The sequence below is a fragment of the Octodon degus genome, unplaced genomic scaffold, assembly GCF_000260255.1.
Source record: "Octodon degus isolate 3935 unplaced genomic scaffold, OctDeg1.0 scaffold00122, whole genome shotgun sequence".
Classification (NCBI taxonomy): domain Eukaryota; kingdom Metazoa; phylum Chordata; class Mammalia; order Rodentia; family Octodontidae; genus Octodon; species Octodon degus.
This window is the reverse complement of record NW_004524698.1, coordinates 2,685,116-2,710,988: the sequence shown is the minus strand read 5'-3', so window position 1 is coordinate 2,710,988 and position 25,873 is coordinate 2,685,116. Positions and strand designations below refer to the sequence as shown.

The 25,873-nt window shown below is 34.8% G+C and overlaps 1 protein-coding gene across 5 annotated transcripts in view; it reads right to left on the bottom strand.

The window, feature by feature from the left end:
* Zc3h13 (zinc finger CCCH-type containing 13) overlaps positions 1-25,873 on the bottom strand; it is a 95,571-nt gene that overhangs the window by 45,347 nt on the left and 24,351 nt on the right. For all 5 annotated transcript variants that reach the window (XM_023700177.1, XM_023700176.1, XM_023700178.1 and 2 more), the window contains exons 6-10: positions 21,003-21,142; positions 20,334-20,488; positions 14,484-14,681; positions 9,011-9,321; positions 4,820-5,284 (exon numbers count right to left, since the gene is read on the bottom strand). In XM_023700177.1, the coding sequence (XP_023555945.1) occupies positions 4,820-5,284; positions 9,011-9,321; positions 14,484-14,681; positions 20,334-20,488; positions 21,003-21,142 (1,269 nt within the window). The remainder of the gene's footprint in view (positions 1-4,819; positions 5,285-9,010; positions 9,322-14,483; positions 14,682-20,333; positions 20,489-21,002; positions 21,143-25,873) is intronic.

The following is a 25,873-nucleotide window of genomic DNA, read 5'->3' as shown; positions in this document are numbered from 1 at the left end:
AAGGATAATGTTAAGTAAAAAAGCCAATGTGAAGTCAGGGGTGGTAGTACATGTCTGATCCCACTCAGAAGGCTAAGGCAGAAGAATCTCTGTGAGTTCAAGCCTAGCCTGGGTTACACAGTGAATTCAAGGCCAGCCTAAACTGCATAGACCCTGTCTCAAGCAATCAAAAAATAACCAATCAACCAAACAAAACAAAAGCAACAGGATATATAAAGCTTGCTTTTATGACATATTTATGAAAAGAAAATGTAAGATGTAAGACATACTAGACAGCTCAGGTATAGGGGAAAATGTGACTAGAAAAATTTGTAAAACAAGGGAATTTCATGTGGGTTTCTGTCTTTCTTTCTTCTTTTCTATTCTTTCTTGTACCAGGGGTTTCAGCCTCCTGAGTGCTGGGAACAGCTATGTGCTACCATGCATGGCTAATGAGCATCTTGATGCAGAGAAGGCAATACAATGCTATGTGTGATACAAGCACATAGAATGACAAACACACATAACACACATACACAAGTACATTTATAACTAGAGAAATCTGAATAAACTCTGAATTATACTAATATTAATCTCTTGGCTTCAAAACTGTACTATCAGTAAGATGTTAACATTGGAAAAGCTGAGGGAGGTTATAAGGACCTTCCCTATATACTTCTTTGCAATCTTCTATACATTTCTAATTAGTTTAAAATACATTTTTTAAAAAATTAAATTTATAAGGGGTTGTACTAAGGGGCAGAAAAAGGAAAGTGATAATGATGCTGTGATAATCTAGTAATAATGGCAAAAACAAAGATAAAAATCCCTGGAGGGTTCTGCCTTCGCTCTCATAGAAATACAGTTCTATAAATTTGGCGTTCACTCCAAATTTAAAAGAACATGTAAAAACCAAACTATACAAAGCAACAACTGGATTGTACTTCCCCAAGACCCTTTCTATCACACTTTCTCTTTGTAATTTCTCTCACAGAATTTAAGTGTAACTGATTTTAAATCCTAAAATAATTGCAGCATAATTCTAAATAATACATCAGGATATTCTAATCCTGCAAAGAATATTTTAATAAAAATCTGAAATATATGAGTCATTAAAATGTACAATGTTTAGAATGACTACTAATAGAAGTAGTACGGATTTCACAAAGGAGTAAAACACAAGAGCAGAAATTAACAGCAGGATAAAAGAGACACAAAGAAATACAAATACAAAAAAAAAAAACTTATTTGTTCCCTGAAGATTCAAAGGTCACAAGCCTCTGGCATGACTGATCAAGAAAAAAATAAGAGAATATATTATAATAGAAGAGATCTTTAAAAGTAAATTTAGAACAACTTTGTCAAAAATTGAGACAAATTTCTTAGGAAAAACAACTAAAAATGTTTCAAGAAGCTACAAAATATATACATATTAGAAAAATTCATTTGGTGGTAAAATCTCTAACAGTCAGACAAGTGTCACCAAACGTACAGAACAGATTGTTTCAAAGAAGAGAAAACAAAGAGTAATACATTTTACATGGTTAGTTTTCCTGAGTCTCAAAGGATAATTAAAAAAAACAAACAATAAAAAAAACACAATCCTTCCCTGTCTGCAGTGGTTCCAGTGGTTCGCTAGAACTGCTTCACACTGGCTCATCAGAGCCAGCGATAGAACTTTCCTTGCTACTCCACTCAGAGTGACAACATGTTGATAACTCAACATCTGCCATGGTGGGAATTATCTACCATGGGAACTGGCAAAGGTAAAATTGGGACATTTTTCTGAACAGTTAAATATTTCTCACTGTACAGTACCAGTGATGGTATGACAATTTCAAAAGCATACTTTTTTTTTTGGTATTTAGGACAGGGTGTATAGGGTCTCACTGAGTAGATCAGACTCATAGTGATTCTCCTGTTTACAGCCTCCCAAGTGCTGGGATTACAGGTGTGCGCCACCACGCCTAGCCCGGGAATCAAACTCCTGGCCTCTGCGTCTGCCTAAGTAGGCGCTTTAATCCTGAGCTTTTGGCCAGCCCAGCATACATTTTTAACTCAAAATTAAATTTAATGTTCTGAACTTTAAAACAGTAACAAAACTGCATTTATCTCAGGAGTGCAAAAGTATTTAAAAACCTCTGTAAGTAATAAGGTAACAGAGACAAACTACATGATACTCAAAACAAAGAGAAAAAAAATTAGCTAAACTGGAAAAATTAAGAGAACTTGTAACACAATAAAAAACATTTTCAAAAAATTTCCTGCCAGCAGCAATGCTTTAAAGTTGAAAGCAAAGAAAAACTATTCTATTTATATTTAACACTGTATAGTACTGACAGAGATGCTGTTTTAGTCACTTTTCACACGGCTAGGACAAAATATTCAATAAACTTCAAGGATGGGTTTATTTTGGTCCACGTTTTAGAAGCTTCAGTCCATGAATGACTGGCAGTGTAGGTGAAAGAGCCCGGGCAATGGAAAACTGTTCACACCAAAATGGCCAGAAAGTAGCACACAAAGGAAAGAGCCAAAGGTAGAAGCTGGAGAGGGAGGTACAATACAGTAGTAAAACCTACTGTTTACCCTCAGTATACACCTCTTCCAACCAGGCGCACCTTCTAATACCAAGCCAGCCACAACACCCCCATGACCAATCACCTCCACAAGCTGGCCCTGAGCACAGATCTTCAGGGGATATCCTGACATAAGCCATAACATGCTACACAAGTTATTGACAGAAAATAATAATCAGGAATGAAGTGACAAGTCTATTCCCACATATATTAAAATAATTTAATTAGATCTATTAGGAAAACACAACATCCCTTGTGACTAATAAATAAATATTAACTACATTTTCATGTATCAGCAATAAATATTGGAAAACGTAATGTTTTAAAAGACTTCATTTGGCACACGGTTACTATAAAAGACTTACTATAAAGTATTTTCTGAAAAAGATTAGAAAACATAATGGACAAGGACATACATTTGCTTGTATCAAATGTTTTGGGAAGGATACACATAAAGCTGCAAAAGAATGGCCTATGGTAGAAAAGTAGAGGCTTTTAACAGTTTTTTTGAATCTCTAAAATTGTGAACCATGTGAATATATTATTTTAAAATTCAGCTTAAAAAATGCCATTTAGTTTTAAATGGCAACAAAAATAGAGCATACTTGAGAATAAAATACATATTTTTTTTTTTTTTTTTTTGGTGTAGGGTATCACTACGCAGCTTGGACTCGTAGCGATCTTTCAGATTTCTGCCTCCCTAGTGCTGAGATTAAAGGTGCATGCCACCATGCCTACACTCCACCAGCTCAGCACACCTGGGAGCAGGGCTGGGGCAGCACACGGTGGCAGAGATCAAACCCTGGCCCTTGCCCTTACCTAACCAAGTACTTAAGTCTGCTGAGCTATATTGCCGCTCCTTAAAATATATATCTTAATGGGAAAAATGATAAAAATCAGCAAATACATTTTAAATAAAGATCTAATAATTCTTTAAGAAATTAAAAATTGTTTTCTAAAATTTACATGAAAAAAGTAAAGGGCAAAGAAAAGTCAAGACAATTACAAAGAAGCTGAGGGAAACTCAACAGTTAAATGTGAAGCGATAATATTGACCAAGGTCACATCAACAAACCAATGCAAAGAATAGGAGTAATACAAGTTCTGCAGCACTGTTGGAGGGCAGATAGAGAAAAGCATAGCTGAAGAAAGTTCAAGTTAACAGTCACGAATAATGTTGAAGTCACCTGGGTGTTAGTAAATATTTTCTTGGGAAGAAAAATGGTTCAAGGTGCCAATAAAATATGTGACTGCTTAAAGCAAGTGTGAATACATAAATCAGTCTTTATAATGCCAAATTTTGAAAATATGCTATTGCAACTATTTTCATGATAATTTCATAACATATACCAGTTTATTAGAAATTCTAATTTTAATGTTTGGCTTGGTAGTAATTTTTAAAAGTATTCCACATTAATCAAAACAGTAGACATAACTGGGTATAAGCCATCCAAGGAATATAATCCATTCCAGGGTATTTGTATTTTGCTACTTTAATAATTCTGATATTGAATTTATAGGGAAAATTCTAAATTCAATTAATTAAGAATTACTTTGACAAATAATGACAGTGAATGTAAGAAATTACATATTAGAAAAGAAGTCTTGAGAGGCTTAATATTTTCTAAACGCATACACAAGATGCAGCAATATAGGCACGCCAATGTTCACAGAAGCATAATTCAAAAGAAGGAAATAGTGGAAGTAGTCTATATGTCTATCAACAAATGAATGGATAAAGAAAATGTAGTATCTATATATAATGGAATACTACTTGGCTATAAGGAATAAATCTGAGACATCTTTAGGAGAATGGATACACCGGGAACTACAATGTTAAATGAAATAAACTGGCCAGATGAGCTTAAATACTGTATAGTTTCATTTAAATATTGCAAGTAAAAGTAAAGAGCAAAACAAAAGGTTGATTCTGCAAATGGGAAGGGATTCAAGAGACTAAGGGTGTGAAGAAGACATAAAATTTAAGTTGTTCCATGCACATGTACCAAATACCCACAATGAATATAGATACCATACATTGCAAACATAAACTAAAAATAATAATAATAATCAAGAAGGGAAAGGGGATTGAGAGAGGAAGATGGCTAGGAAGGGGAAGAAAAAGAACCAAAGTACATTCTGTATGTACATGTACCCTCTCCCTAAGATGAATGTAAACTTCATGTACTGCAAACAGGTACTAATAAAAAAAATTGTAAATGAATATACAAGGTACAATTCACTGACAAGTCTAAAAACCTTACCCTTCTCAGGTAACTCTGGACCTCTTATCCTACTTCTGCCCATCCGGTCATTTCTAATTTCACTTCGAGACTCATTTCTGGAATCATTTCTTATTTCAGTACGAGAACTTTCTTCTCTCAAGTGGTTTCTGCCATAACTTCGGGATTCTTCCTGGTACGTCTCTTCCTTTCGATGAGTATCTCGACCTTCACGGTCCCGGTAATCATGGGTATCACGAGTGGATCGAGAGTCTCTGGGATCACGGCTCTCTTTTGTGTCTCTGCTATAATCCCTCATTTCCCTAGAGTCCCGGAGGTCTCTGGAGTCTCTTAGTTCCCTGCGTTCTCTAGCATCTCTGGTATCTCTCCGGTCCCGACCATCTCGAGGTTCTCTGTCGTCTCTGTGGTCTCTAGAAGAGCTCTGATCCTGTTCATACTCTCGTTCCTCTCTTGTGTCCTTTTCTCTATCCCTTTTGCCTCTAGTTTCTGTAACACAATTTTGAAAAGCAACTGTATTTCCTTTCAGAAATGCTCAGGAAGCAAGAGCTTTTAAAATTTTATTACAAAAGTAACTCATGTTCTTTGCAGAAAAAAAGAAAACACAGGCAAATAAAACTAAAACATCTGTATGCCAAAATTAAAAAAAAAAATTATTGACACTTGATCCTAAACAACTGAAACAAAGAAGATCTATACCACTGATAACAAAAGTAGTTTCTAGTTTCTACAAGATAAGTTAACAAAATCCATCAAGTAGAAAATAGACTACTAGGACATATGTGACCAGCTCACACATACTTAAACACTGGAGTAGTTCAGAATAGTAAGCTAGCTGGCAAATAAATACTATTATTCACTTTCCCAGAGCTTCATTTTTAAAAAAGAGTATTTGGCACAGGGTCTCACTATACAGCTGGGGCTTGAACCGTAGCTTGGACTAGTAGTGATCTGCCTGTTTTCAGCCTCCCCAGCACTGGCAAGACAGGCGAGCACCACCATGTCCACTGGCTAGCTCAGTATGCCTGGGGTGGAGCTGGCACAGCATGTGGCACCAGGGATTGAACCCTGGTCCCTACGCTTGCCTAATCAGGTGCTTAGTCTGCTAAGCTGTCTTGCCGGCCCCTTTTTGAGCTCTTCATGGTATCCATGCAACAGTCTTTGAAGCTTTCGTAACAGATTTTCTAATGTATCACAGAAAAAAATAATTTCATTTTAAAAAACTGAGCCTCAGTGATTATCTAAACCAAAACTGTCATTTTATGTACTACGAAATAGGGGCGTAAAGATTAGATGGCTTGTTGAATCCCATATCCTTGTGGAAATTTGCAAAAAACAGGAATCACTATTTATGCCCAGAAAAGGCATAAACTGATTATAGCATATATCTGACACGAAGCCAAAAATTTAATAAAAATCCCCACATTAAACCCTGCCTGTTTTAATTTTTTCATTATTATTATTTAATCAAATTCTTCTTCAGGCTGCTCTGGAATTGTCCCAATCTGAAGATCTTCTAGTAACCATAGCAGCCTTATGTATGTAATATAAACTTATCTCTGTTTTCTTTGCCTCTTTTAGCTAGGTCCACAGACTTTCTCAAAGACCCAAACACTTAGCATCTAAAAAGCCTTTAGGCCCTCCCATCAATAACCTAGCTTCTTTGCCAATGCCTGTGTCTATATACTTAAACTCATAAATGCTGTTTAAGAACAGAGGCAAGAGACAAGGATCTGACATACTATCATCCTCTTCTGTGTACAATTCTGATGTGCCCTCCTACACCAACAGAATCTTAAAATGTGTTCATTTAGTATCAGTTCCTTTTTTCATGATGCCCTATCTGTCCTACAAATATGTCTAATTATTACATTTTATCCTTTATTTACCTACCTATAATCCCACTGATATTTTGAAATATTCTTTATTTTAAAAAATGACATCTAAATACAGAATAAATATTTGGTAAATCTCAGTTGCTTCCACAAAGCAGTCAGTCTCAGGTTGCTGTGGTTTGATCCCCACAACTCCAGCCAGCCAAACATGCCCTGAAGGCATTCTGAGCCAGCCCAAAAAAAAAAAAAAAATTTGGTAAATCTCTCTTATGGAAAATCTTTTTTTTAAAGGAACATCCTGGAGCCAGAGATATAGCTCAGCAGCATAAGTGCATGCCTGGCAAGCATGAAGTCCTAAGTTCAGTCCCTGGTACCAAAACAAACAAACAAACATCCTGTTACTAAAGGTTCTTCCTGTTTCATATCATGCTTATTATACACAAAAAGGACTTCTAGGATGCTTGTTTGCATATTATTTTCTCTTTATCAGAATATTTCATAATAAATATTTTTTGATAAGTACCCATTAAATGTATATTATATCTTGGTTAGCTCCAACTGTTAATGTTTTCTTAAAATGAACATATAGGTATGAGAGATTTTTCTCATCTTACCAATGTTTCATAGACATTGCACTAAAGCTTCATGATGTGTTTCATAAACATACCACAAACAAAGTTGCATATACACTGACCTGGTTCCAGAATCATATACATAAGGAATTAAGTCTGTAAAATAGGTTTTTTTCTCTGATCCTTACATATACATGCACCATTTTCTTGAATTAAAAAAATGTGATTAAGTATTGCTTGGATTATTAAAAGGAAGAGACTAAATAAGTTCAGAATGCTTCAGAGAAGACTGTTACACTATACTCATAGAGAGGGGTTTAAAATGCACATTAAAAAGAAATGTAGCCTTGGGCTGGAGAGATGGCTCAGTGGAATAAGCGCCTCCCTGGCAAGCGCAAGGGCCTGAGTTCAATCACCGTTCCGCAAAAAAAAAAAAAGAAATATTGCAAGTAAACAAGTATTTACTGAGTATTGACTTCATTCAAAACCAACTCAAGACAAATGAAGAAAAATTAAATAAATGAAGGCAAGAAGCACAGAAAGAGATGACAGCTATCTGACTTGTGAGCATAACAGCTTGTTTAAGGAATAGTTAATGCCATTAACTTAATTCTCAAAACTCTAAAAGGGAAACTGGTTTTGCTTAATTTATATTCTTTTTCTCTTCTTCTTTTCAGTACCAATGACAGAACCTAGGGCCTTGCATATCTTAGGAAAGAAATCTACCAAGGAGGTATACCCGTCAGCAGCCTTTCTTACTTCTTTATTTACAGCTAGAAATTCAGTAACTCAGTTGCACTGACCTTCTGGAAGTATCTCTAGCCCTAATCTCTTTATTAAAACACTTCCAATACTTTCCTGATTTGCTGCTTTGCTTTACTATGTTTGTTTAAATAACACGATAAGTAAATAGAAAGGGGTACTCTAAGAATGAAAGTCAAATTACTCAGTAAAACATCCTAATTAGGGCCAGAGATGTAGCTCAGTGACACAGTGCCAACCTGGCAAGTGGAAGGCCCTGAGTTCAATTCCTGGTACCAAAAAAAAAAAAAACCAGAAAGAAAGAACAAGCAACAAACATCCCAGTTAAATAAAGAACCAACTTAACATACACCTAACTGCCTACTTTTTTTGGTACTGAGGATCAAACTCAGAACCTTACACTTGCCAGGCAGGTGCTTATCCTGGTTCTCAATGTCCACTTGTTATACCTATTATTTTACATGCCTGTTTTTTCTCATCCCCTAAGGCCAGCCAGATAGCTCTGCAGATTAAAGTGCCCACTTAGGCAGACGCAGCGGCCAGGATTTGATCCCAGGCATGCTGTGCTCACCTTCCTACCCCTTTCTGCACCCACCAGGCACTGAGACGGCCATTGAGACTGGATGTGGTGGCAAGTGCCTGTAATCCCAGCGCTTGGGAGGCTAAACACAGGCGGATCACTATGACTCTGATCTATGTAGTGAGACCCTGTACTAAAATACCAAAAAAAAAAAGGGGGGGGGGCCCTTGTAGGTTAGCTCAGTTGTCTAAAGCGCTCGCTTGGGCAAACTCAGGTGCAGGGGACCACAATTCAATCCCCAGCACCAGACCCATCCTTAAGGCAGCCCGAGCCAGTCAAAAAAAAAAAAAAAAAATCCTTTTCTCATCTCCCGTTGCTTTTAGGAACTCTTGTCTACATGTAACTGAAGACTTAATACAGCACAATCTTCTATTCCTTATTATACCAGTAAATATAAATACTTTTTAGTAAAGAAAATATCTTAAGTAAAAGAACTCTAAAATAACAATATAAAATGTGTGCACACCCTCTCTCCTTTCATGACGCCGGTCATGTGACTGTGAGGTCCGCTCGTGGTCATGCCTCCCTTTCTCTCGCATTGGAGAGCGATGTCTTGGAGGACTTTGCTTTCTCTGAGGAGAAGACAAACAATGTGAAGGATAAGGAGAAGCAGAACGTCGTAAAGATGGAGTCAACGTCCGTTGATAGGATGGTGAAGGAGTCCTTTTTCGGCGAGGAGAAGGAGAATGTCTTTGAACAGATGATCCTGATTGTGAAGACGATGAGTGATGCCTAGAAGATATAGGAGAATGATGCTGTCCTGCCGGGGAAGTAGATCTATGAGGGCAAACAGTAAAAAGTTAATTAATTATTTTTTAATAAACTTGTTCAAGAGTCTTCAATTCTAGTCAAAAGAAGAAAATCGAGTAAAAGTTAAAGGTATAGGTAATATTTTAGGATGAATTTTAACTCACAGCGTTGTAAAATAGCAGGGTTTTTTTTTTTTAAAGATGTGCCTGATTTGTAAGTGAAGTGGGAGTAATAGCTCTAGAAAAGATACACCCCCTCCCAAGATTTGGTGCCAAGACGTATTGGTTTTTACAGGCACCATTGTTTCTGAGCAAAGACTATCTACTCTAACTGAAAGTATGGAATTTACTGTAATAATCTGAAAGTGTGAACACCTACAGAGAAAACATAGTTACAATATCTATGCAGCAAACAGATGTGAAAATTACTGTAAACTCAAGGTTGTAGGAAAAGGGAAGTTACAACCAGCTAAGCCAAACAAAATCCATGCTGCCTGGGTTGACATTTTGAACTCTGAAAGAATTCTAGGGTTCTTAGAAGACAGCAAAGTATAAGCTACCTTTAGCTTAAATAATTGGCCTTTTCTTGTGAGTAGCACAAATTGAGATTTAGTATATAATTCTTGTTTAACTAAAGCTTCCTTCAAATCACCTTTCATCCTACCAGAGAAACCACTTACAATAACACGAAGTACAACTGAATAATGAGCACAGTCTAGTATGCCACAGTCTGAGCATGACAGAGACGAAGTATACACATTTATGCAGCAGCTAAAAGAAACAAAACTAGGGCTGGCCAGATAGCTCAGTGGATTAAGGCGCCTGCTTACGCAGAGCACTAGGGGCTGGGAGTTTGATCCCCAGCGTGTAGTGCAGGTCTCACCCCCAGGGTGGGAGTGGTGGCGTATACCTGTAATCTCAGCACTTGAGAGACTGAAAACATGAAGGATCACTATGAGTCCAATCTGCATAGTGAGACCCTGTACTAAATACAGTAAAAAAACAAAACAAAACCAACGCTTAAAAGTAACATTCTGGATATCACATGCCCTGATAATTATCAATGCTTATTATTTTTTTAATCCTGACACTCTAGACAATGTATTATGGAACTACACTCAGTTCCTTTGATAATGTTTTGTTTTGTTTAATTTTTTTTTTTATGTATTTAGTACAGGGTCTACAGGGTCTCTACACAGATCAGACTCGTAGTGATCCTCCTGTTTTTCAGCCTCCCAGGCACTTGGATTACAGGTGCACACCACCATGCCCAGTCTCAATCACCATCTCAGTGCGCCCCAGGGATCAAACCCCAGCTGCTGCGCCTGCCTAAGCAAGCACTTTAATCCTCTCAGCTATCTGGTGGGCCCCAAAAATGTTTGTTTTTAAAGTATATGCAATCATGGCAAAATCACTATTAACCTTGAATCAAAGCTGGTCAACTTTTGTATTGCTGACATTCTGTATAGAAAAGGGGGAGGGAGTTGTCCTATACATTTCAGGATGTTCAGCAGCATCCCTGGCCAATATTCACTAGATGTCAGTAGTATCACTCTCACTGACAGTTGTGACATTACTTCAGGCACCCATAAATACCCCTCAGAGCCAAAATAACCCCAGGTTCAAAACCAAAGCCATATACAACATTTTAAGTAATGCCTTTATATATCTTTAATGAAATATTTAAATCCATAAAATGTATTAGTAAGTCACGTAAATGATCTTCAATTTCATCAAGTCCTAGTCATATTAGAAATATCGAAATTTATAAAATAATATCTTTCCACTGAACTGATATTGTGATTTTATTTCTGGACTATACTTAAAATAGTTCCAGGAGTGTTTATAATAGCCTTTTGTGATTAGCTCACAAAATGTAAAAGCCAAAAACAACAACAACAACAACAACAACATTATAGGTTAGTCACATTTCTATTCAAAGCTGGTATCTACAGCACACAAAAAACAAAACAAAACTTCAAGTTCAAGTATCAAAGGTAAGATATAAAACCAGAACACTAATGTGCTGTCAAACAAAGGCTTTATCACTTAAGTTTATTTTTTCCTCACTCACCTTCACAGTTTCAGAAAACTGTGGATTTAATTTAAATATCTTCATATTTTCCTCTTACTCTTACTACTCTTTTAAAAGTGTAACGGCTAAGAAGAAAAGAAAAGATGCAGGGATAAGATAAGATGACTTAAGTCACAAGTGTAAGCCACACTGGATATAGGTCATTATTGTGGGTTAAATACCACATTACTCCTGACCTCAACCCAAACCAGCAGCATTCTGTGTATTTTATAGGTGAAGAGAGAGAGGCTCAGAGTGAACAAGTAAATTGTTTAGAGTCTTAGCAAGTAACTGGCAGAGCCAAGTGAATTCCCTATTAAAGCAACTAAAAGATTTGTGCACTTTCCATTATATTGAAATTCAAAAGGAAAAGAAATTCAAATCCTCTACAGTTACATTTTTCCTGAAGAAATATGAATTTCATGAAAATAAATCTGAAGGCAAACAAAAAATGAATAAGCGAATGTCTTGTTTATCAAATTTGTGTGTATTTCATACATCTTGCTAATCATTAGGAAAACATCCCTGAGTAATAATAATACAAAAATCCTCAAAAACCTCCCCAGCAAACTGCTTTAAACAGCATATTAAAATGCTAACACCATAAAACCACATGGAATTTACTAGTGGAATCAAAGGATGGTACAACATTATAAACACTAACTAATAAAACCACATTAACAAAATGAAGGAACAGGTAATCTACACACACACACACACACACACACACACACACACACACACAGAGGTGACTAGATTCAATACCTACTTGTGATTAAAATCATTCAACTAGAAAGAGCCAGAAAATATTTCAACTTAGTAAGAGGCCATTTATTAAAGCCCACAACTAATGTCTCACTCAACTGAGAGAGACTAAAAACTTCCCTTTTAGGATCCAGAACAAAGCAAGGATTCTGCTTTTTGCCACTTCAGTTCAACACAGTATTGAAAAATCTTGACCAGAACAATTGCATCAGAAAAAAAAAAAAGGGATCCATCTTGGAAAAGTAGAATGATCTGTTTGCAGATTATGAGATCTTCTATATAATAAACTAAATTCCATAGAAACAAAATACTGTCAGAATAAACAAAGTTGAAGGTAAATAACCAACAAAAAAAACCTGTATTTTTATAAACTACAATGAACAAATCTGAAAATGAAATTAAGAAAATTCAACTTACAACAACATGAAAAATCACAAAAGTTATTAAACCTTCACATAAGGTGATATACATACATTGAAAACTACCAAACACTGCTGAAAATAATGAAAGACAGAAATAAATAGAAAGATACCCTGCATTCATGGATTAGAAGATGTCCACCTACCTAATGCAATCTGCAGAGGCAACAAAATTCTTATCAAAACCAGAATGGCCTTTATTGCAGAAAGAGAAAATTTCAAGTTAAAATTTACATGGGAACTTAAAGAGATCCCATATATATGAAAATAATTTTGAAAAAGAACAAAGTTTGAGGATTCAAAGCCTGTTACAAAGCTAAGATAACAAGAAAAAAGTGCAGTATTGTCACAAAGACAGCCTTGTAGCCCAATGGTACATACAGCATGTTCACATGTGATGCCAAATGATCCTTGAGGATGTCAAGATCAAAAGGAAGAGTCACTTCAACAAATGGTGGTGATAAAAGTAAATATCTACATGCAAAAGAATGAAGCTAGACCCTTATTTAATACCATACTACAAATATTAACTCAAAATGGATTAAATACCTAAATGTAAGAAATACAACTATAGAACTCATAAAGGCTCCATACATTGGTCTTGACAAGGTTTCTTAGCTATAACACTGAAATCACACAAAAGCATAAATAGAAAAAGAGACACCAGATTCTTACAATTTTGTATATCAAACTACACAACCAACAGTAAAAAGGCAACCTGTAAGAATGAGAAAAAATATATGCAAAACTTACTTCTGATAAGAGATTAAGAATGCAGAGAAGGGTCAAAGAGATGGCTCGGTGGAATAAGCGCTTCCCTGGCAAGTGCAAGGGCCTGAGTTCAATCCCCGGTTCCGCAAAAGAAAAAAAAAAATGTACAGAAAACCTACACATTCATCACAGAAAAATGGAGCCGGGGAACACTTGCCAGGCAGGTGCTTAAGCCTGCTTGGCAAGTGCAAGGTCCCGAGTTCGATCCCTGGTACTGAAAAAAAACAAATGGAAAGTCATCACAGAAAAAAATCAATCCATCTAAAAAAAAGCGTAACTCTCCTGGACAGACATCGCCAATGAGATCTGCAAAAGGCCAATGAAAATATGAGATGCTCATAATCACCAGAGAATTTGAAATCAAGTCACAATGTATCATCTCATTCTCATTAGAATGGTTACTACAAAAAAAAGTGTTGGCGAGGATGCTGAAAAATCAGAACCTTCGTGTACTGTTGTTGGGAATGTACGATATGGTAACTGCTACAGAAAAGTGTGCACATTTCCTCAAAAACCTAAAACATAGCTACTATCTAAATGAGCAATCTCATTTTTCTGTTTATAGATCCAAAAGAACTGAAAGCAAAGTCTCAAAGCAGTTTATTTGGAGGTTCACGCTTATAGAAGAATTATTCACTAAGACCAAAAGGTGGAAGCAACCCAAATGTTCATCAATGGATGAATAAGTAAACAAGTATGATTTATGCCACACAAAAGTTATTCAGCCTGAAAAAGGAAATTCTGTCATGTTCTAGAACACAAATGAATCCTAAAAACTTTATTCTAATACACTATGATTTTACTTATATGAGGTACATAAAGTAGTAAAAATCACAATACAGCACAGAGGGTACAGAGATTGGGAAAAGAAAAAGGAAGTTATTGTTTGATAAGTACTGTTTCAGCTTCTCAAGATGAAAAAGTTTTGGAGATATTTTGTAACAATGTTTACAACACTCAGTACTACTAAACTATACACTTAAAATAGTTTAAATGGTAATTCTTATTCTCACTACAATAAAAAATGTCTAAGTTTTAAAAGTTAATGTTTATGGAATATGGAAATACAGTTGAAAACAAACCCATTACAATAATGTATGAGCTTCTGAAAAGTAAATAAATACAAAAGAAATGTCATTAAAAACATATATTCCTCCTTACCTTGGCTTTTCTCTCTTTTCTCTTTGTCTTTCAAAATCCCGTCCTCTGTCTTTTCCATCTCTCAATTTTTCTTCTATTCTGTCTTTTACTTTGTATTTTTCTTTATATTTTTTACCCAGAGCAATATCTTCTGGTATAGGAGGGGGTGGACTAGGAGTACGTGGCCCTTTCTTTTTACTTTGGCTGCTTTTTGAATTCCTGAAAGTTACACAAAGTTATAATTAGAGGTCTACATATTTCTAAAAGGCTAAGTGCTCTTGTATACAAAATAGTATTTTCTCTAATTAATGGCCTCTATTACATAGTACATTATTTACCAATATCCAATGGGAAAAATATCTCATAGAAAGGAGCAAAGAAGTACCTTACTATTTATTGCATTAATAGTGCTTATTATTATATAATGTTAAAAAGTACATTTGCAAGAAAAAATAGAGATAAAGGAGGAAGAACTTTTAGGAGAGGATATAATATAAAATAAAATAGTTGCTTGGATTACACTTTTTAGCTTGTATGTACAGTATAGAAGAGCAAGTAACGAAAGTAAAATTAATCTATAATACTATTACTCCAAAATAATAATAGTTAATATACTTTACTTTCACTATCTACCAATTATCTACATGCAAAAAAAAAAAGAACTATCATATTATATAAACATTCACACAAAATGAAGACTTAAATGTAAAAATTAAAACTATAAAACTCTTAGAAGAAACATTAAGGAAAAACTTCATACTAGACTTGGCAATTATTTCTTGGTTATGACCCCTGAGGCATAGGTAACAAAAGCAAAAACTGACAAATGGACTACATAAAACTTGCTGTGTGTCAAAGGGCATAATCAAAAGTGAAAAGGCAACCTATAGAATGAAGGGAAATATTTCTAAATCCCTATTTAGAAAATAGGATTTTCTATTTTCTCATCCCTAGAAATGGCTTTTAATATTTTCATTTCTCTCTTCCTTCATCTTCATTTCTCATCCCTAGAAATAGCTTTTAATATCTTCATCTCTCTTCCTCTATAAAACATACATATTACAGTATATTACATTTTGCCTTGAACATAGACACAGTGTAGATTTTTTTAAAGCAGTAGGTTAAGATAGTTATGGTTAGTCTAAGAATTTCCTTGAATAAATACTCCCTAACTTCCTTATTTTTTTATTTTTATTTTTTTTTTTGGTGGTACTGGGGATTGAACTCAGGACCTTCTACGGAGCTATCTCCCCAGCCCACCCTAACTTCTTTAATCAATGTCATATGCACATGTTTTCTTTACATGGCTTTCAAGTTTTGATCATTATGAAAACACAATTACATACAAATGAAATCTCAAGTATGTTTACTGAACATTCATTTAAATCTTCGAATCTTACTTAAGAAATCTTTCCCAATTCTTAGTTTACAAAAATGGCCTCTTAAAATTTGGGAATTCTGCCTTTCATATTTATGTCTTTAATCGAATTTTAACTGATTTTTTTCTTAAAAGCTATCCTTCATTTGGTATTTTAACTTTGGTCCTTTACATAACAAAAACTGGTTTTACCTTACTGCTGAAAAAATTTCACTGAATATAATACCATTTTCACATCCAAATTATCTTCCCTGACAGCTCTCTAAAAATATTTATTTTGTAGCACTTAGTACTGTAGATAAGAAGTCCAAGAGAATTATGCTTTTTTTATTAGGTCACCTGATTTTTCTGTTGAGATACTTAAAAAACACTACTCCTTGGAAAAAATGTCAAGTCTGTACTTTAAAAAACCCCACAACTTTGCCAGTATTCAAAAACTGCTTCAATCTGAAATTTCATGTTTTTTACTCTCAGCTTCATTTACTTTTATTTCATCACTTCTCTGGATGACCCACGTCTTTTTAAAGTTCTCTTTATTATATATAGCTACTGCACCTCTTGGACCTCCCATGTCAAATTCTTCAGTTATTCTCATCTCTCTTGTACATTACAGTATCATAAACTTGCCTTTAAATTCAGTAATTTTTCTTTCACGTAGCAAACATTCTAATAATTCTGGATTTGGTAATCTCAGTATTCTATTTCAGCATGAATTTTCCTCAAAATGTCTCTATTCATTGACTTCTTTCCCAAGGTCAACTGCTCTCATCACATCAATGCAATACCCTTGCAAATAAATTTATGCTCAAATTTATTACTTAATTCCATTCCCAGTTTCTATACTAAGACTTGTACGTAAGCCATGTGCTGAATGTTCAGTCAGTACTGGTATTTTAAGTAGGTCTTTTATTTTGTATATCTAATTGATAGGTTCTGGCCCTACTATGAACTGCTGAATTATTATGGTGGTCATCTAATACAGCTGAAGATCTTCAAACAACAGGTTATCTTCCCACAGGGCCTCCCCTAAGCCCAGCCCAAGGTAGAACTTCCTTTCACCTTTCCGGCTGCCAAGGAAAGACCCCAATCGGCTCCTCAGCTATTTCTAAGCATCCCCTCAAACTCCATCCCAACAGAAGTCCATAAACGCCTCAGCTTTCTCTGCCTCAAGCCTGACGGTTTAGCTGCCCCATCTGCCCTCGATCCTGTCTTTGGCCTTAATAAACAATTCTCTCATCTTTCCTATCTCTTTACTACACTGTCGAAAAATCTATCACTAACAAATTTTCAAACTTCATTCGTTTACTCTCTACTGATATCTATAAATGAATATTTAAGCTTAACTCCTAGAACTTTCTATTATCTTGCATTTTCAAATCTCAAGATTCTTTAAATATGAAAAGGTAACGTACAGTATAGTCCTCAAAATTGCTCAAAGATTTAAAAAAGATAAAAGCATTGAAGTCAATTAACATTCAGAAAATTTAGATGCCTTGGCCCTTATCCCCACTTATCATCGCAGATAGGGCATCCACTTAAACAAGTAAAAATTTATAATATTAAAACCCAATATATTTTTCATCTTCATCTTATACCAACAACCATATTAGCCATACATTTAACTGCCTATTTATGTGATAGCTTCTTATGCATCCAACAGGTTTCTCCACTTCTAAAAAATTTTTCTATTTCAAATAGTAATAGTTCAGGGGCCTGCCCCTTAGCTCAGTTGTTTAAGTGGCTGCTTCAACAAAGCAGTCAGGCTCAGGTTGCTGTGGTTCGATCCCCACAACTCAAGCCAGCCAAACCTGCCCTGAAGGTATTTGGAGCAAAAAAAAAAAAAATAGTAATAGTTCAACAGAATACAGGAAATATAGTTAATCAAGGGGTCAAATGTTTATCAAAGGATAAATTACTATAGAAGTAGTAAATGAGACTGTATTAAAAAAGATGAAACTATTGTCATCTAAAAGTTATTAAAACTTTCTGTGAGGAGATGGGGAGATGGCTCAGTGGAATAAGCGCTTCTCTGGCAAGCGCAAGGGCCTGAGTTCAATCCCCAGTTCTGCAAAAAAAAAAAAAAAAAAAAAAAAAAACAAAAAAAAAAAAAACCCTTTCTGTGAAGAGATTACATTTCAAAGATGTCATAAACAGAAAGGATAAGAAAATGAGGATAAGGTATTTATGATATTCAGTTTATTGAACAAATGAGAAGTTATATAATTGGTTAAACAAGCAGATAAAGAGCAAGTAGGGAAGATGACATCACTTGGTTCAACTTCTTCCACATCTTTTTATAATAGTAACTCAATCCTGGGAGCAAAGGAAAGGATCAAGTCAACTTTACTAACTGCCTCATCACAATGCAAAGATCTATGCAAAGTGGACACTGTGAGAAGACAGAAGAAACCACCAAGATTCCAATTTTCAAGGAGCTTAAATTTTAAGCAAAAGTTGCAAAACATGTATCATAGCTGAAAGAAAATGCAAAAGGCAATTAATATTAAAGACATAAGATAGGTAAACAAAGAAAACAAAACTTGTGTTCGGTAAGGAGAAATGGAGAAGCTTAACAGAAAACCCAGAACTTAAGTTAGAGATTAATGGATTGAGTGTGAAGACAGCAGGTGAGAGGAAAACTAAACAAAACTAGTGACAAGCAGGAAAGATTTAAAGTTTAAATGTCGCTCTAAGGAATACAAACTTCATTCATGGGAAACTATACTGAGTTTTATAAAGCATAACACTTTAATCAGAATTGTTAAGAATTCTCTGATAGCAACTGTAAGAGAAACTAGGGGAGTGAAATGTAAATATGTATGCTTGTACAGTTGGACACTGTATAATGTAAACACAGTTAGGATAATAGAATAGCCTAGGCAGAGTAACAAGAGTCTGATTTATGGTGTCTAGAAACCAGAAAGGAGATAGTAGGAGTTTCATTAAGGGTTTAGACAGACAGGGTTTGCCAAATTATCAAAGGTTTTTAGTTATTAAAAAAATAAAAAAATTGGTTATACACCTTAAAATTTACATACAGTGATACCTCATTCACAAACTCACTTTTCTACATAATTATTGTCAGAAACTGAACTGGACAAGCACCAAATCAAACTTCCCCATAAGGTGAACATTAAAACTAACCACTAAATTTGATTTGATTCTCATCTGACTAGTTTGCAACCAGAATCATTGAAACAATCAAGTTTATGAAGAGAGGTACCACTGTAGAGTCCCAGGGAGATAATTCATTAGAATAAGCACTTGCCTGGCAAGCACAGGGTCCTGAGTTCAATCCCCGGTACCACAAAAAAAAAAAAAAAAAAAAAGAAAGGTACCACTGTAGTACAGAATGGTATTAAATGAAAACATGTTTGTTGCCCTACTTTTCCTCCTTCAATGTAAAAATACTGAATCATTCTTATTTCTCCAGTTAGCCACTATGAAATTTCTAAATAATATACTCAACTATTAGGTATATACTATAAAAACTATAATCTTGATCAGGTACACAAAGAAATAAGAATGTTCACTATGTATATAAATCTTAATAGCTAATACCAAAAACAATATAAACAATAACAAAAAATATGCAACATATTAACAAACTAAGGCTACAGTTATTACTACAAAGTAGAAAAATATTAAATGAAAAAGTTGTACAAAGACAGTTATATATCTGTATTACAATTAGGTGAGTGTAATACTGTATTTTGCAAAACAGTGAATTAAAAAAATTTATTTTGCAGATTAAAGTGCCTGCAAGCAAGCACAGGGGCTGGGGCTTGATCCCTGGGCCTGTTGTGCCAGCCCCAACCCCGGGGTGTGCTTAGACAGCAATTGAGACTGGGCGTGGTGGTACGCGCCTGTAATCCCAGCTCTTGGGAGGCTGTAAACAGGCGGATCACTACGAGTAGGATTAGTAGTGAGACCATGAACACCTTGTGGACCCTTCCCTAAAATGCAAAAAAACCCCACTTTATTTTGATCTTTTATTCTCTTATTTATTTGGTATAGGATCTCACTACACGGCTCAGACTCGTAGTGATCCTCCTTTCTCAGCCTCCCCAGCACTGGGATTACAGGTGTGCAGCATCATGCCCAATTTTGGTGGGTGCAAGCATGGGTACCAGGGATGGAACTGGGGTCCTTGTGCTTGCCAGGCAGGTGCTTAAATCACCAAGCTATCACCTCAATCATCAAAACAATGAATTTAATGAAACTATAAACCACTCAGAAACACCAAATTCAAGAGGAAGGAATGAGAAATACACCTATTATTTTTTCTTAAAAACAAAAATGCTCTGAAACATACATGGATTTGCCAGGTGTACCGTTCCCTCTAGTTTTAGCTTTTTTAAGAAGAAAAAAAAAACCAAAAAACTAAATACTAACTATATTAAAAATATCCTTCTATAATCAACAAGGGAGCAATTCTTTTTTAGTGACCCTTGAGAAAAAAAAGTTATGTTTGACACTATCACCCTACTGACCTCTGCTGGTCCAACAGGGGAGAAGATACTGCAGATGTCTTCCTATCTTTCTTGCTAGCTGAAGATTTAGGGCTTGATTTTCGCTTTGGAGATTTGCTAGACTTTCTTAAAGAAGGTGACGGAGACAATTTTGATCTAATCACTTCTGGCGAAACCTTTCAAAAGAATTCAGTAGTCAATTCAGAAATTTCTTCACTCATGGCACAACACAGAATTTTAAATTCATGAAAAAGAATACTACTATAGTCACCAGCTGTTGACAATAGTTTAACCCATGCTTCTAACTAGTATGATAATTAACTGCTCTAACATATAACAGTAAGAAAATTAATAATGAAATTTCAAAATAAAAATCACAAATTATATTCAAGTGAATTTAATAGCATGGGTCTAAAAACCAGACATGTTCACTCAACCCTGATAGTAGCTGGTGATTCTAGCCAACAGGATTCAGTTTTATGCAACATCAAAAGTATTTCCTATTATCTAACAGATTAATATGAAGGTTAAATGATTAACATACATTAAGTTGCTGATATACAATGAGTTGATTAATATATTTATGTCCTAGTATAATGCAAGATGCAACTAACAATTTAGATGCAGATTTCTATGATCAATTTCCATGTTGGGAGTAATTACTAACAGTTACTGCAATAAAACGGATACCTCCTTTTTAATGATAATTTCTTCTCTCTTCTCCATATTTTCTTGTTCCAACTTCATTAATTCTCTCTGTATCTTCTGACGCTTCATTTCCAACGACAACTCATGAACATAATCATAATTAATATCCCCATTGTCAGAATCTTTAAAATAAAAATTGTATTGCCTGTCAGAAACTGTAATTATCTACATGAAATCAGTTTTTCTACTAATTTTATATACAAATTTAAATGGAAGACACTTTAATTAGAGTAACACACTTCAAAAAAAACATTTCTATGAAGAATTCAATCATCAATCACCATGGTTTTCTTTACGAAAAACTATTCATTTTTCATTATCACTGTCTGAAAGATAGGCTTTTCATCAGAAACTGAGACTTTAAAGGATGCCATTAAGTCTGAGGATGTAGCTTCCGTGGCACAGTACTAGCACCTTCTGATGCATGTTGCAAGGCCCTGCCTAGTTATGACTCCCAGTACTACAAAGGCAAGACGGAAGGGACGGCAGGGGGAAGCCAAGAGATACCAAAGCCTTCAATATTTCATGCTTCAAAGCTGGGTGTGGTGGTGCATGCCTGTAATCCCAGAACTTGGGAGGTTGAGAAAGAAGGATCATTGCAAGTTTGAGACCAGTCTGGGCTACAAAGTGAGCTCAAGGACAGCCTAAGCTGCACCCTGTCTCAAAGAGAGAAAACCTAAAAAAATATACACTAACAATATTTAATGTGACAGAAGATGTGATTATTTCCTTGATTTACTTGAAAATTCATCAATAAGATGACATTAAAAGAAAAAAATGCCTGCTTTGGCAAAGCACAGTGGCTGGGGTGTGATCCCTGATGTGCCATACCAGACCCGGCGATGGAGAATGAGTGTGGTGATGTGCACCTATAATCACAGAGCTTGGGAGGCTGAAAACAGAGGATCACTACAAGTCTGATCTAAGAAGTGAGACCCTGTAGACCCCATATTAAATACATTTTAAAAAATAGTAATAATAAAGTGAGGTAATATTAAGTATGCAACATTACTGGTATGTCACTGTGGTATAACTGATTTATATGTAAAGCTAAAATTAATTTTGATACTGTGTACATATATACTAATTTCTCAATGACTTTTAATGTGTTTATTTCAACTGACTCATACTATGTCTTTAAATTAGGCTGGACAGAATAGCACATGCCAGTAATCACAGCACAGGCAGGAGACAGGAGGAATAGCAAAAGTTCAATGCCAGTCCAAGCTACACAGTGAGACCCTGCCTCAAGGAAAAGAAAAAAAAAAAAACAAAAAACTGTCTATCTTAATGGATCTGATGCCATTCTACCACATCCTGTCTTTTCTTATAAAAATGATAAGAGGATGATTAAAAAAGAAGAAGGAAAGAAGAGAAGATCTATTTTATTACAACATGTTTAGGTTTCCCATGGCTACTGGCACTCAACCCCTCACTTGCTGCATATAACATAAATGCCAAGAGGCCTTGACTGATCACAAACTGAGGTGCTTTGTCAAGCAACACCCTCACTACTCCATATAATATCTTAATCAGAGGTTAAAAAAAAAAAAAAAGAAAGAAACTAAAAAACAATAGAGACAAGCAGTCCTATTTAATTGATTATGAAATAAGAGCACAGACATCACTATCAGGTACTCCTCAAATGCAGCAAAATGCAACTATCTACACTTGGTGACTGAGAGTAGCTATATATTCATTATCTGTGTGATCAAACTTGATTACTTATCTTATGATGGACAGCATCTCAGTAAATTATATGGAAGACTGAATCATGTTTTTTTTTAATCAGAAAACAATTACTAAATATTTCAGGGCATATAGTTTTTACTAGATGATTTAATTACATGATTAGTGTCACCAGTTACTATGTCATGACACTTTACTTCTAAATAATATGACTCAATGACCTGGCTTGATTGTTGTTAAATAAAAATGTATAACCAAACATCTGAATAAAACAGAATAATTTTAAAGGTTTCATCAATAATATTTTAGCAATCTACACACTACTATAAGGGGCTTGTGAGATGGCTCAGTGAAATAAGTGCTTGCCAGGCAAGCACAAGGTTCTGAGTTCAATCCCCGGGTCAACACACACACAAACAAAGCTTCTAATGTTCTACACACTACTATGTGGAAATATCAATATAAAACACAAATAAGAAATGAGATGATGATTTTTAGTCTCACTTACACAATCAAGAGAAAAATCTGAATAGGTAAAATATATATCAAAGTCAATGTACTATAGGCAATATATTTTGCTGTGAGGAAAAGCTCCTGAACCTGTACTCAGAAAGTACTTATTTTATACCTGTTTTAATTAAAACTCAGATGATTTTCTATTCTATAAAAGAAGAAACAGCACAAAATACAGAGCTGTGTGTGGTGGTACATGCTTATAATCTGATCACTAAGTGAAGTGAGGCAGGAAGATATCAAGTATGACTCACCAGGACAACTTAGTGAGAACCTACCTCAAAATTACATAAATAATTAATTAATTTAAAAGGACTGGGGATGTGTCTCAGTGGTACAGCCCCATTAGAGCCTGAAGTCATTTCCACAATTACCTTATGAAGTTAATTTATAAAAATGATTCTAACTCAATGGGAAACCATAAAGCATGATATATTTATGGTATATTTAATAAGACAGATCTCTGTCCTTTTTTTGTGGACAGCTCAGCAGTACTGAGGATTGAACTGCAGTTCCTGCATGCTTACCTAAGCAGGAACTTTAGACTGCTGAGCTATCTTGCCAGCCCTTTTTGTCTTTTTTGAGACAAGGTCTCACTATGCAGCTCAGGCTGGTCTCAAACTCACAACAATCCTCCTGCCCCAGTCTCCCAAGTGCTGGGATCACAGGTGTACACCAACATACCTGGCTGTATTTTAAAAACATGTAACAGAAAAATATATGCAACACATAAGGAATGATTGACATATAAATAAAGAATTCCTATTAAATGACAGAATGGGCAAAGGACAGGACATGAAAAGCATGTATAAGGAGTACACACTATAAAGATTTGAATACTTCCTTTTGTTTTTATTTATAATACATTCTCACTATTAAAGTTTTAAACAATTCTGAATACAAAATATGAAATTCCTTATATTCCTCCAACTGGCATCCTTACTGCAGTGCTAATACTGCTAACAATATAGTGCTGCAGGCATTCAAAAATCTTCATAGCTGTTTCATTAAACAAAGAACTGGAATTACAATGTCCTATGAACATGATCTTTGTATGTTACACAGAGAGCACACTTATCTTCATTTCAACACCTGCAAAGTCATAGTATGAATATGCTATTAACTTATTTGAGCAGCTCCTTTGTTATAATAAGACATGTGGTTTGTTTCAACATTTTGCTCCTAGAAAAAGATGTCAATGAACTTTTTCATACCTACCATAGTACACAAGTACAAGAATTTTTGGCAATTTTCTCAAACTACATTTGTTTGATCAAAGTTAACTTCTATTTTAACTATGACCAAGTTGAACTCCAAAATGGCTTTATCAATATATAATTCCACCTGAAAACATGACTAATTTTTTCATTACTGCCAAACTGATAAAACAATGGTGAAAAAATATCTCTTTATTTCTATGGAGCTGTATCTCATACCCAGGGCTGCATGTGTAACAGGACAAGCATTTTACCACTGAGCTATTATTTCCACTCCTATCTCCATTTCCTGTCAGCCTTTCTGTGTAGTAAGGTTTAGCATCTACTTGCCATTCTATTGCACATGCATATATCTTTAGCCCTTTTTCTAACTGGATTACATTCTCATGAATGAGGCAACTCATTATATACTTGCACTTTCTTCTAGTCTATTATGTATCTTTAACTGGTTATCAGAAATTTCTAATTTTTATTTAATTAAATGTTTTGCAACTTTGGGGTTTCAAACTATTTTAGGAAGATGAACCTGCCTCCAAGATTATTAAAACATTTGATACCGCTTATCTCACTGCAATGATACTTTTATTTTATACATTACTGCATGTAATGAATATGAGAAATGCAAGAAACCAAGTTAAAAAAAAAAATAGATGAAGGATTGGAGTGTAGTAATACAGAAAGTCAAACAGGTAAGGAAAACTTCTAGAGCCACAATGAAAATTTGTACTTATTCCTGAAGACAATGAAAACTATCAATAAAACAAAATAAACTAATTTATTATTTTTATACTCTGCAAACTCAGAGTAGAGCATATCCACGATATACATGGTTCATAAAAATGAGTACCTAGGAGATATACAGAATTCCTATATTCAACAAGCAACTGTAACATACTAGAAGAACAGGCAAAAGTTTGGGACAGTTTCAAAATGACTGACAGTATCACTAATATATGAAACTTTCTGACTTCATTAGAAAACTGCAAACTAAAACCACAACAAGGTATCACTATATACTTTTCAAAGGCTAAGATTAAAAGGGAAAAAAACTCATATGGTTCATTATAATATTATTTTTAATTTGACATTATCTACTAAAGGTAGACACATGTTCCATAGCTCAGCAATTTACTTTGAAGCATAAACTGAAGAAAACAGGTATTTTTTTTATTAAAAGATGTTAAATAGTAATGGCACCTTATCTGTAATAGTCCCAAGTTGAAAATCACTCACATATTCCTCAACAACAGATAAATTACAATATATTCATAAAATTAAATACTATTCTTATATAGCAGTAAGAATTAATGAACTTTGTATAACAATATATATGACTGGATCTCACATGGCTAACAAAAGAAGGCAGGCACAAAAGAGGGATACTGCTGTAGATTTATTTATATGTAACATATATTTTATAATGTAAAACATAGT